Source organism: Heterodontus francisci, chromosome 7 (assembly GCF_036365525.1).
Source record: "Heterodontus francisci isolate sHetFra1 chromosome 7, sHetFra1.hap1, whole genome shotgun sequence".
Classification (NCBI taxonomy): domain Eukaryota; kingdom Metazoa; phylum Chordata; class Chondrichthyes; order Heterodontiformes; family Heterodontidae; genus Heterodontus; species Heterodontus francisci.
The window spans coordinates 86,765,484-86,779,045 of record NC_090377.1 but is presented as its reverse complement, the minus strand read 5'-3'; the positions used below and the strand labels follow the sequence as shown (position 1 = coordinate 86,779,045).

At 43.8% G+C, this 13,562-nt stretch overlaps 1 protein-coding gene across 3 annotated transcripts in view; it reads right to left on the bottom strand.

Moving 5' to 3' along the window:
- fam171b (family with sequence similarity 171 member B) overlaps positions 1-7,412 on the bottom strand; it is a 59,761-nt gene extending 52,349 nt beyond the window's left edge. For 2 of the 3 annotated variants that reach the window (XM_068035583.1, XM_068035580.1), the window contains exon 1: positions 7,105-7,186. Coding sequence is in view for 1 of the 3 variants with exons in the window: in XM_068035579.1 (XP_067891680.1) it covers positions 7,105-7,297 (193 nt within the window). In the remaining 2 variants the exon portion in view is untranslated. Of the gene's footprint in view, positions 1-7,104 lie in introns of all 3 variants that reach the window. The other variant, XM_068035579.1, reaches the window with a different exon arrangement.
- Positions 7,413-13,562: the final 6,150 nt, after the last annotated feature.

The following is a 13,562-nucleotide window of genomic DNA, read 5'->3' as shown; positions in this document are numbered from 1 at the left end:
TTGGTTTACCCAGTCCAATTTCCAGGTGACATGGACTGACACATGACAGGAAGCCCAACCTGGATCCATAACTGCACTACACACTATGACAAGTATGTTCAGACTGTTGAAGGGCAGGAAAGAAATTAATAAATTAACCTATATCTATAGATTGCCTTGCACTTCTTGAACATGCTCCAAATGCTTCACGACCAAGCGCAGTCACTATTGTTTTGTAGGCAAATGTGGCAGCCAATTTGTGCACAAGGTCTCAAAACAGCAATGAAATAAATAACCCATTGATCTGTTATTTTGGTACTGCTGGTCAAGAGACAAATTTCAGTCAGGACACAAATATTCATGGGATCTTTTATGTCAACCTAACCAGGCAAATGAGATTTTGGTTTAATGGTTCATCCAAAAGACAGCATCTCCAATATTGCAGTACTCCCTCAGTATTGCGCTGAAGCATCAACCTGAAAAGAATGCATTCTCAGGTCCTGTACTGGGGCTTAAACCCACAACCATTTGACTCAAATTCGAGAGCAGAAAGATATGTCAGAGAGTGAACAATTGCTGCATATTCAGGAGACTGGAGACAGAGCGAGAGAGGAGCAGGGCTGGAGCAGAGGTTTAGAAAGCACGCCAAAACCCCAGAGTTGGAGACAGAAGGAGGGAGAGGAGTACGGCGGGAGCGGGGAGAGGGAGAGGACGGCGGGAGCAGGGAAAAAAATGAAAATGATATGTGATGTCACAATCAACGTGGAGAGTCGGGAAACAGAGAGCCGCCGGTGTGAGTACACAGGTAAGCTTTTAATTTAATTTAAATCAGATATAACATCAAGCATAAAATAAAAGCAAAATACTGCAGATGCTGGAAATCTGAAATAAAAACAAGAAATGCTGGAAATACTCAGCAGGTCTGGCAGCATCTGTGGAGAGAGAAGCAGAGTTAACGTTTCAGGCCAGTGAACCTTCATCAGAACTGAACTACACCTGAACTGTGCTGGGGTCAGTATTCAGCGAGCCGCATAACTCGGGAAGTACAGAAGGTTTTACACTGAATAGTGGGGGCAAGGGATCAAATTTGGGAAGATACAGTAAATCAAGGAGTAGAGACAAGGCAATAGAGAAAAGGTATTAATATGGGAAATGATAAACAGACTGTGACAGGAAGAGACAGAGCGTACAAATCTAAGAGTAAATCTACAGATAAGGCTGGAGGTTACAAAAATAACAAAAAGGACAAAACTAAAGGTTCTGTTTCTGAATGCACGTAACATTGAAAACAAAACAGATGAACTGAGAGCGCAAATAGAGATAGATAAGTACGATTTGATAGTCATTACGGAGACGTGGCTGCAGGACGACATTGATTGGGACCGGAGTATTGAAGGGTACATGGCTTTTAGGAAGGACAGGAAGCTAGGAAAAGGTGGAGGGGTAGTTTTGTTAATTAATGATGATATTAGCGCAATAGAGAGGGATGACCTAAGTTCAGGAAACTAGGATGTAGAAGCAGTTTGAGTCGAGATGAGAAATCATAAAAGGCAAAAAAAAGTCACTTGTGGGAGTGGTGTACAGGCCACTTAACATTAACCACACTGTAGGACAGGGTATAAAAGGAAGAAATAATGGCTGCTTGTCAGAAAAGGTACAGCGATAATTATGAGGGATTTTAACATATATATAGACTGGAAAAATCAGAGGTAGCCTAGATGAGGAGTACGTAGAATGTTTTCGGGATAATTTCTTGGAACAATACGTTCTGGAGCCAGAGAGCAGGCCATACTAGACCTGGTATTGTGCAACAAGACAGGATTAATGAATGACCTCATAGTTAAGCCACCCATAGGTAGCAGCGATCAGAATATGATTGTATTTTACATTTAGTTAGAGTGGAGAAAAGTGGGTCCAAGACTAGTATTTTAAACTTAAATAAGGGCAATTATGAGGGCATGAAAGCAGAGCTAGCTAAAGTGAACTGGCAAATCAGGTTAAGGGATAGGTCAATAGAGATGCAGTGGCAGACATTTAAAGGGGATATTGCAGAATATACAGAATAGATACATTTCAACGGGAAAGAAAAATTCCAAGGGTGGGACCAGCCATCCGTGGTTAACTAAAACAGTTGAAGATAGTATCAAATTTAAAGAAAAAGCATATCATTACACAAAGATGGGAGACCAGTCAGAAGATTGGACAGAATATAAAAACCAAAAAATTAATAAGGAAGGTAAAATTAGAGTACGAGAGAAAGTTAGCTAGAAATATAAAGACAGTTAGTAAGAGTTTCTATAGATATTTAAAAAACCAAAGAGTTAACAAAGTGAGCGTTGGTCCTATAGAAAGTGAGCCTGGGGAATTAATAACGGATAATAAAGGAGATGGCAGATGAATTGAACAGATATTTTGCATCAGTCTTCACTATTGAGGATACAAGTAACATTCAAGTATTAGCTATATAAGTCAGGAAATGGAAGGGAGGGAGGAACTCAAGAAAATTACAATCACCAGGGAAGTGGTACTGAACAAATTGTTGGCAGGCTGACAAGTCCCCGGGTCCTGATGGACTTTATCCAAAGGTGTTAAAAGAAGTGGCTAGTGAGATGTTGATGCGTTAGTTTTAATTTTTCAAAATTCCTTAGATTTGGGGAAGGTTCCGTTCGATTGGAAAATAGCGAATGTAACTCCTTTGTTAAAAAAAGGGAGACTGAAAGCAGGAAACTACAGGCCAGTTAGCTTAATATCTGTCTTAGGGAAAATATTAGAAGCTATTATTAAAGACGTTATAGCAGGGCATTTAGAAAAAAATCAAAAGGTAATCAGACAGAGTCAACATGGTTTTGTGAAATCATGTTTAACTAATTTATTGGAGCTACATATGCTGTGAATAAAGGGGAACCGATGGATGTACTGTACTTAAATTTCCAGAAGACATTTGATAAGGTGCCACATCAAAAGTTATTGCAGAAAAAAGCTCATGGTGTAGGGGGTAACGTATTGGCATGGACAGAAGATTGGCTAGCTAACAGGAAACAGAGAGCAGGCACAAATGTGTCTTTTTCTGGTTGGCAAGATGTAACGAGTGGTGTGCCACAGGGATCTAAGCTGGGGCCTCAACTATTTACAATTTACATACATGACTTAGATGAAGGCACCAAAAGGTATGATTGCTAAATTTGCTGATGACACAAAGATAGGTAGGAAAGTAACTTGTGAAGATGACATAAGGAGGCTACAAAGGGATATAGATAGGTTAAGTGAGTGGACAAAGACCTGGCAAATGGAGTATAATGTGGGAAAGTGTGAAAATGTCCACTTTGGCAGGAAGAATAAAAAGCATATTATCTAAATGGTGAGAGATTGCAGAGCTGAGATGCAGAGGGATCTGGGTGTCCTAGTGCATGAATCCCAAAAGATTAGTATGCAAATACAGCACGTAATTAGGAAAGCTAATAGAATGTTATCGATTATCATGAGGGGAATTGAATACATAAGTAGGGAGGTTATGCTTCAGCTACACAGGGTATTGGTGAGACCATATCTGGAGTACTGTGTACAGTACTGGCTTCCTTATTTAAGGAAGGATGTAAATGCATTGGAGGAAGTACAGAGAAGGTTTTCTAGACTAATACCTGGAATGGGCGGGCTGTCTTATGAGGAAAGATTGGACAGGCTAGGCTTGTATCCGCTGGAATTTAGAAGAGTAAGAGGCGACTTGATTGAAACATATAAGATCCAGACGGGTCTTGACAGGGTGGATGTGGAAAGGATGTTTCCCCTTGTGGGAGAATCTAGAATTAGGGGTCACCGTTTAAAAATAAGGGGTCGCCCATTTAAGACAGAGATGGGGAGAAATTTTCTCTCTCAGAGGGTCATGAGTCATTGGAATTCTCTTCCTCAAAAGGCGGTGGAAGTAGAGTCTTTGAATATTTTTAAGGCAGAGGTAGATAGATAAGCAATGGGGTGGAAGGTTCAGGTATAGGTAGAAATGTGGAGTAATCAGTTCAGCCATGAACTTATTGAATGGCGGAGCAGGCTCGAAGGACCGAGTAGCCTACTCTTGCTCCTAATTCGTATGCTCGTATATTCAGCCAACCTACATTCAAAGAGGCAGTTCTGGTGAGGTGATAGGATCACTAATATGCCATTGATCAGTTTGAAGGTAAATAAATCTTTACATGTGAATTTCTGTTCTGTAGCTTGTTGATAAAATTATAAACATGATGATATCAGTAATGTCAGTGACCACTCTTTTATCATTTCTCACATTGCAAGTCCTGGAGCTGTGAAAGATATCACTGAGTAAAACTAATTTTCTAAATACTTCATGAGAAAGTTACTTGTAGTTGAAGCCACAAAGAAATGCAGGTTTAAAAACTAATAACAATTTCAAACTGCAAGCTTAACAGGGAGAAGAAAGGAGGCAACACGGTGACTGGACTTATGCATTTACTGGGTGTGGGGACATTTGTACCCGATGCATGTACAGCCTTTCCTCCAAATACTGGAGAGCAAAAACACTGTCTTAAAATTATAACCATATGTCCTGACAATCTGGATATATCCTTAAGTTTCCACCTACTTGGGGAAGATAGGGTACATTTAGGTCCTGATGAGTTAATTCAATGAGGAAATAAATCACATGCAACTTGTAGGGGCGGCGCAGTGGTTAGCACCACAGCCTCACAGCTCCAGCGACCCGGGTTCAATTCTGGGTACTGCCTGTGTGGAGTTTGCAAGTTCTCCCTGGGTCTGCGTGGGTTTCCTCCCACATGCCAAAGAGTTGCAGGTTGATAGGCGAATTGGCCATTATAAATTGCCCCTAGTATAGGTAGGTGGTAGGGAAATATAGGGACAGGTGGGGATGTGGTAGGAATATGGAATTAGTGTATGATTAGTATAAATGGGTGGTTGATGGTCGGCACAGACTCGGTGAGCCGAAGGGCCTGTTTCAGTGCTGTATCTCTAAATAAATAAATAAACTTTATTTTAAAAAAAATTCATTTCCTTACCAGCTTCTGTTTTGCCCCTATTGGATGCAGGAGTCGGGTTGCTGCCTTCAGAAACTGACTGCCAGCTAATTACCAATTCCACACATATAAACTGCAAGCAGTCTTTGGTTTAAGAAATCACTCAGATAGTAAAGCCTGTGTCCATCTGCCTTTCAAAGATTAGGTGCAATACTGATTTAATGCAGAATTAACTGTGGCAGATGTTACTGTATTTATTTCCAAGCTCTGACATACTGTTAGCGAAAGCTAAAAAAAAAAGTTGTTTTTTATAAAAATTATTCAGTGACTGGTAAGTCATTTTTAGTTTATTAAAGGTTAGTCTTGCTTATTACAGAAAGAATCACATTTTTAAAAAGACCTGTCAAGCAAATTTATAATGTAGAGCACTTTGTTAAGTCAAATACTACCAGTACAAAATATGTGCAAAACCATAATCAAATTCAATGATAGCTCAAGATGTATGACAATCGCATTGCAGTTTGTAGGACCAGTTATGTAGTCAAGCACAGCAGCCATTTTGCACACAACAAACCAATAGCATTTCAAAAGTAATGTGTTGCATATAAAGCACTTGGGATATTGAGAAATTATAAGTTGTTACATAAATGAAAGTCTCCTGCTTCCCTGCACCAAAGGTTGCAACTTTCAAAGAAGCGATGCTCAACCAAAACTGCCTAGTGTGGAGGATTTAGTTGAGTATTAAAAATGTCATGGCAGTGTTCAAGGACCACCACTTCAATTCTCTGTAGGACAATATTCTTGAGGTATTTTTCTGCCACTTTTTATCACATCACCATTCATTATAAAATGCAACTGAATAATATTTCCCAGTCATTTGTGATTGGTTGGTTCATGATCTGTAAAACATAAACCTTTTCCCACCAAACTGGTTAGCAAAACTGTAGAAGCTTTTCAAAAAATGCTGAAATTAACGTGCCCAATAGCGTTCGTGAAAAATAGTCATGGTTGATACCCAAAGACGGCTTGAATAATCTGCCCAGGGCCTAACGGTAGTGAACAATAAACACCACAGTTGCACATGTCTCTTTCACACTGTAGCTCAAGACATCAACCTTCCGCCAAAAGTCAGACATGTATTATTAGCACTAGGTAGCTAGCTCGTGTATCTACACTCCATCCTTTTAAATACTCGTACATTTTTTTAAAATGAAAAAATTAGCATCCAATGTTAAAAACAATCAGAATCATGAACTTTACAAAGCAACGGTTGAAATGGCAGAACTACAATAGCAAAGCATCAATACATGCTTTTTATTTTGTGTACATCAAACGATGTCTGATCGAGAATTCTAATGTTAAACTTTGTCACCCTTGCAATCGAAAAGCTCCAATGCTAAAAATCATATTTATTTTTATTTTTAAAAATTACCTGTAAAGACCTTAAAGCTTGAATAAAAAGATTGTGTGTCGAAGGCGCAAGGTGTAACCAAATATTGGTTTGGGATTTAGGCCCTCCCAAGAAGCTTTGGATTGTCACAACGCGTTCACTGCTTATACTGGACGCAGAACTTAGCAGGAATACGACAAATGTAAGTCTATGAAAAATGCGAAGGTTTGGTCATTATGGGGAGTAAGCCCCATCCCACTGTCAGCGATATATTTATAGCCGAATAACAGGTTGTCATCGCAACAAGCGCCAGAGTCTGACAATGCTGTAGCTACCAGAGGGCACCCGCGCTCCGTCCCCAGCGCGAGCCCCGTCCAACCGCCGGCCCCCGCCCGGACCTGCCCCAGCGCGAGCCCCGTCCAACTGCCCCCCGCCCAGAACCTGCCCCAGCGCGAGCCCCGTCCATCCACCCCCCCCCGGATCCTGCCCCAGCGCGAGCCCCGTCCAACCGCCCCCCCGCCCGGATCCTGCCCCAGCGCGAGCCCCGTCCAACCGCCCCCCCGCCCGGATCCTGCCCCAGCGCGAGCCCCGTCCATCCGCCCCGCCCGGATCCTGCCCCAGCGCGAGCCCCGTCCATCCGCCCCCCCGGATCCTGCCCCAGCGCGAGCCCCGTCCAGCCGCCCCCCCGCCCGGACCCTGCCCCAGCGCGAGCCCCGTCCAGCCGCCCCCCCACGGATCCGGGACCCGCGTGACGCTTACCTGGGCTCTTCCCCAGATGCTGCCCTGACTCCGCCTGCCGCGGCTGTTGATGCTGGTGCTTGGCGCGCAGCTTCCCCGTTTTATGAGGCACCTCCAGGCCAGCCTTTACCGTTAGCTCAGTTCTGACGGAACCGTTGAGTCCGTCACAGAAAATGAGAAAGAGCAGGACCAGGTAACCGAGCATTTCCAACATGATTTAATGGCGGTCGTCCGACGGGTACAAATTGTACATCACGGAGGCAGAAAAAGCTGCGGGATTCGACGCATGTCCATGTTTGTTTATCTGCTGCTCGGTGCGGTCCTTATTGCTATAGGATGGAACAGATGTTGAGGAGGAGCTGGCGCCCTCCACTGTAAACTCCCGCAAATGCAGCAGCACCTGTCCAACAAGCACCATGCTGACCTGAGTAGGATAGAATACAAGTATCCAAAACCCAGCGCCGAACAGAATCTCCATTTTTTTTCCTCTACGTAATCGTTGAATTTCAACTGGTTAACTGCTACATTAAACAGCTTAATATATAATTCGCCACTAACTCTTTCCATCTCTTTCCCTGGCAACTGCCCATACTGAACCAGAGCTAGGGTCCTATTTGAGTCGGTGATGAGCTTCCAACGCCCATCACTCCACCACCAAAATCACCTATTCCCACGTCAGTAACATCGTCTGTCACCTCCCCTATCTCAACTCATCTCCTATTTAAACCCTCATCCTATACCTTTGCTGCCTCCAGATTTGACTATTCCAACACACTCCTGCCTGACCTCCCACCTTAGACTTAACTCACACCAAGTCTCATCTGCCCATCGCTCCTGCTCTCGCTGATGTGCTTTGGCTGCTGATCTGGCAATGGCTTGATTCTAAAATTCTTATCCTGGTTTTTAAATCACTCCATGGCCTCATTCCTCCTTATCTCTGTAATCCTCCAAGATCTTCATTCACCTCCAAATCTATTCTCTTATACATCCACAATTGGCAGCTATGCCTTCAGCTGCCCAGGTCCTAAGCTCTGGAATTCTCTCCAAAAACATGGGGAATGGAACAGAATGAATTGCTCTTTCGGAGAGCTGCTGCGGACACGATGGGCCGAATGGCCTCCTTCTGCACTGTAACAATTCTGTTATTCTGTGAACCTGTGACATAGGTAAGAAGGGGGATGAGGTCCCGAAAGCAGATTTTAGGGAGCTAGGAAGGAGATTAAAAAGCAGGACCTCAAAAGCAGTAATCTCAGGATTACTCCCAGTCCCACTTGCAAGTGAACATAGGAATAGGAGAATTGAGCGATTGAACTGGTGTAGGAGGGAGGGCATCAGATTTCTTGGCTTAACGACTTGGATGATGGCATAGTAAGTCATATATCCAAATTTGCTGCTGATACAAAGTTAGGCAGCATTGTAGACAGTTTAGATGATAGCATAAAATTGCAAAGAGATATTGACAGACAAGATGAGTGGACAAAACTGTGGCAGATGGATTTCAATGTGGTCAAGTGTGAGTATTAGTGAAATAAATGAAGGGAAACTAGTAAATAAGGCCAGTAAGACTAAGAGGAAGAACAGGCAGGGAGATGTTGCGGAAAACAGTGGGACTGGTGGTCTGAAGTGCATTTGTTTCAATGCAAGAAGTATAACAGGTAAGACAGATGAACTTAGAGCTTGGATGAGTACTTGGAACTATGATGTTGTTGCTATTACAGAGTCTTGGTTGAGGGAAGGACAGGATTGGCAGCTAAATGTTCCAGGATTTAGAAGCTTCAGGCGGGATAGAGGGGGATGTAAAAGGGGTGGGGGAGTTGCATTACTGGTTAAGGAGAATATCACAGCTGTACTGCGGGAGGACACCTCGGAGGGGTCATGCAGCGAGGCAATATGGGTGGAGCTCAGGAATAGGAAGGGTGCAGTCACGATGTTGGGGGTTTACTACAGGCCTCCCAACAGCCAGCGGGAGGTAGAGCAGCAGATATGTAGACAGATTCTGGAAAGATGTAAAGGTAACAGGGTTGTAGTGGTGGGTGATTTTAACTTCCCCTATATTGACTGGGACTCACTTAGTGCTAGGGGCTTGGATGGGGCAGAATTTGTAAGGAGCATCCAGGAGGGCTTCTTGAAACAATACGTAGATAGTCCAACTAGGGATGGGGCCGTACTGGACCTGGTATTGGGGAATGAGCCCGGCCAGGTGGTCGAAGTTTCAGTAGGGGAGCATTTCGGGAACAGTGACCATAATTCCATAAGTTTTAAGGTACTTGTGGATAAGGATAAGAGTAGTCCTCTGGTGAAGGTGCTAAATTGGGGGAAGGCTAATTATAACAATATTAGGCAGGAACTGAAGAATTTAGATTGGGGGCGGCTGTTTGAGCGTAAATCAACATCTGACATGTGGGAGTCTTTCAAACGTCAGTTGATTAGAATCCAGGACCAGCATGTTCCTGTGAGGAAGAAGGATAAGTTTGGCAAGTTTCGGGAACCTTGGATACGCGGGATATTGTGAGCCTAGTCAAAAAGAAAAAGGAAGCATTCGTAAGGGCTGGAAGGCTAGGAACAGACGAATCCCTTGAGGAATATAAAGACAGTAGGAAGGAACTTAAGCAAGGAGTCAGGAGGGCTAAAAGGGGTTATGAGAAGTCATTGGCAAACAGGATTAAGGAAAATCCCAAGGCTTTTTATACGTATAAAAAGATCAAGAGGGTATCCTGGAAAAGGGTTGGCCCACTCAAGGACAGAGAAGGGAATCTATGTGTGGAGCCAGAGGAAATGGGCGAGGTACTAAATGAGTACTTTGCATCAGTATTCACCAAGGAGAAGGACTTGGTGGAATGATGAGCCTAGGGAAGGGAGTGTAGAAAGTCTCAGTCATCTCATTATCAAAAAGAAGGAGGTGTTGGGTGTCTTGCAAAGCATTAAGGTAGATAAGTCCCCAGGGCCTGATGGGATCTCCCAGAATACTGAGAGAGGCAAGGGAAGAAATTGCTGGGGCCTTGACAGAAATCTTTGCATCCTCATTGGCTACAGGTGAGGTCCCAGAGGACTGGAGAATAGCCAATGTTGTTCCTTTGTTTAAGAAGGGTAGCAAGGATAATCCAGGAAATTATAGGCCGGTGAGCCTTATGTCAGTGGTAGGGAAATTATTAGAGAGGATTCTTCGGGACAGGATTTACTCCCATTTGGAAACAAATGGACTTATTAGCGAGAGGCAGCATGGTTTTGTGAAGGGGAGGTCGTGTCTCACTAATTTGAGTTTTTTGAGGAAGTAACAAAGATGATTGATGAAGGAAGGGCAGTGGATGTTATATATATGGACTTCAGTAAAGCCTTTGACAAGGTCCCTCATGGCAGACTGATACAAAAGGTGAAGTCACATGGGATCAGAGGGGAGCTGGCAAGATGGATACAGAACTGGCTCGGTCATAGAAGACAGAGGGTAGCAGTGGAAGGGTGCTTTTCTGAATGGAGGGATGTGACTAGTGGTGTTCCGTAGGGATCAGTGCTGGGACCTTTGCTGTTTGTAGTATATATAAATGATTTGGAGGAAAATGTAGCTGGTCTGATTAGTAAGTTTGCGGACGACACAAAGGTTGGTGGAGTTGCGGACAGTGATGAGGATTGTCAGAGGATACAGCAGGATATAAATCGGTTGGAGACTTGGACGGAGAAATGGCAGATGGAGTTTAATTCGGACAAATGTGAGGTAATGCATTTTGGAAGGTCTAATGCAGGTGGGAAGTACACAGTAAATGGCAGAACCCTTAGGAGTATTGACAGGCAGAGAGATCTGGGCGTACAGGTCCACAGGTCACTGAAAGTGGCAACGCAGGTGGATAAGGTAGTCATGAAGGCATACGGCATGCCTTCGTCGGTCGGGGCATAGAGTATAAAAATAGGCAAGTCATGCTGCAGCTGTACAGAACTTTAGTTAGGCCACACTTAGAATATTGCGTGCAATTCTGGTCGCCACACTACCAGAAGGACGTGGAGGCTTTGGAGAGGGTACAGAAGAGATTTACCAGGATGTTGCTTGGTCTGGAGGGCATTAGCTATGAGGAGAGGTTGGATAAACTCGGATTGTTTTCACTGGAACGACGGAGGTGGCGGGGCGACATGATAGAGGTTTACAAAGTTATAAGTGGCATGGACAGAGTGGATAGTCAGAAGCTTTTTCCCAGGGTGGAAGAGTCAGTTACTAGGGGACATAGGTTTAAGGTGAGAGGGGCAAAGTTTAGAGGGGATGTGCGAGGCAAGTTCTTTACACTGAGGGTGGTGAGTGCCTGGAACTTGTTGCCGGGGGAGGTGGTGGAAGCAGGTACCATAGAGACATTTAAGAGGCATCTTGACAAATACATGAGTAGGATGGGAATAGAGGGATACGGACCCCGGAATTGCAGAAGGTTTTAGTTTAGGCAGGCATCTAGATCGGCGCAGGCTTGGAGGGCCGAATGGCCTGTTCCTGTGCTGTACTGTTCTTTGTTCTTTGTTATCCATTTTGGACCAAAAAAGGATAGAGCAGGGTACTTTCTAAATGGGAAGAGGTTAAGTACAGTGCATGTCCCAAGAGACTTGGGGGTTCAGTTGCATAGATCTTTAAAATGCCACGAGCAAGTGCAGAAAATAATTAAAAAGGCTAATGGAATGCTAGCCTTTATATCCAGAGGATTGGAGTATAAAGACACAGAGGTTATGCTGCAGCTGTACAAAACCCTGGTTAGACCCCACTTGGAGTACTGTGAGCAGTTCTGGGCACCACACCTTAGGAAGGATATATTGGCCTTGGAGGGAGTGCAACGTAGGTTTAAGTTACGATGGGAGATTACACAAATTAGGCCTGTTTTCGCTAGAATTTAGAAGGTTAAGGGCTGATCTGATTGAAGTCTTCAAGATATTAACAGGAAAAGACAGGGTCGATAAAGATAAATTATTTCCACTGGTTGGAGATGCTAAATCTAGGGGGCATAATCTAAAAATTAGGGCCAGACCGTTCAGGAGAGATGTTAGGAAGCACTTCTTCACGCAAAGGGTGGTAGAGGTTTGGAACTCTCTCCCACAAACAGCAGTTGAAGCTAGAACAGTAGTTATTTTTAAATCTGAGATAGATAGATTTTTGTTAAGCAAAGATATTAAGGGATATAGGCCAAAGGCAGGTATATGGAGTTACGCCGCGGATCAGCCCTGATCTCATTGAATGGCGGGACAGGCTTGAGGGGCTGAATGGCCTACTCCTGTTCCTATCTTCCTATGTTCCTATGTTCTAAGACATTGGGACCAGTTTTGGGGCAGATGGGCCCTGTACAAGATGGACAGGTTGTATCTTAGCAGGACTGGGACGAATATCCTTGCAGGGAGATTTGCTCGTGCTGTTGGGGAGGGTTTAAACTAAATTGTCAGGGGGATGGGAACTTGAGAGGGAGCTCAGATTGGAGGGAAGCAAAACTGGTAAGTAGTCAGGGGTGTGGGAACCAGAAGCAGGTATTAGAGAGGAATACCAAGGTGCACAGAATACTGGGAGAATAGATAGCATGACAGTAGGGAATAGTATGTTATTAGGTGGGGTCACAGTAAGGGAGAAATTAATAAAGTCTGAACCAGGGTTAATGTGCATGTATGTGAATGCATAGAGTGTGGTTAATAAGACTGGTGAGGCACAGGCGCAGATTGCCATGTGGAAATATGATGTTATGGCTATAACATAGACCAGGCTCTAAGAAGGGCAGGACTGGGTGTTAAATATTCCTGGATACAAGGTGTTCAGAAAAGCTAGGAAAAGGAAAAAAGGGGTAGGGATGGCAGTATTGATTAAGGAGAGGATTGCAGTGCTGGAGAAAAAGGATGTACCAGAGGGGTCGAAGATAGCATCAATTTGGCTAGAGCAAAGGAACAAAAAAGGTGTAGTTACATTGTTCGATGTTGTCTATAGGCCACCAGTTAGTGGGAAGAACGTGGAGGAACAAATTTGCAAGGAAATAACAGAGAAGTGCAAAAATTATAGGGTAGTTTTAATGGGGGACTTTAATTATCCAAACATAGATTGGGATAATTGTAGTGTAAAAGGCAGTGAAGGGCAAGAGTACCTAGAGTGTTTTCAGGAAAATGTTCTACAACAGTATGTTGCTAGTCCAACAAGAAAGGAGGCACTGCTAGACCTGGTTCTTGAGAATGAGGTGGGCCAAGTGGATCAAGTATCAGTAGGAGAGCATTTAGGGGATCGTGATCATTGTATCATAATGTTTAGGCTGACTATGGAAAAGGTCAAAGAGCAATCCAGAGTAAGAATAATTAACTGGGGGAAGGCCAATTTCAATGGGGTAAGAGTGGAGCTGGGGCGAATAAATTGGAGTCAAAAGCTGGCAGGAAAACAGGTAGATGAACAATGGGCTACCTTTAAAGAAGAGATAGTTCAGGCACTGTCAAGGTATTTTCCCTCCACGGGGAAAAGTAGAGCAAACAAATCCAGAGCTCCCTGGATG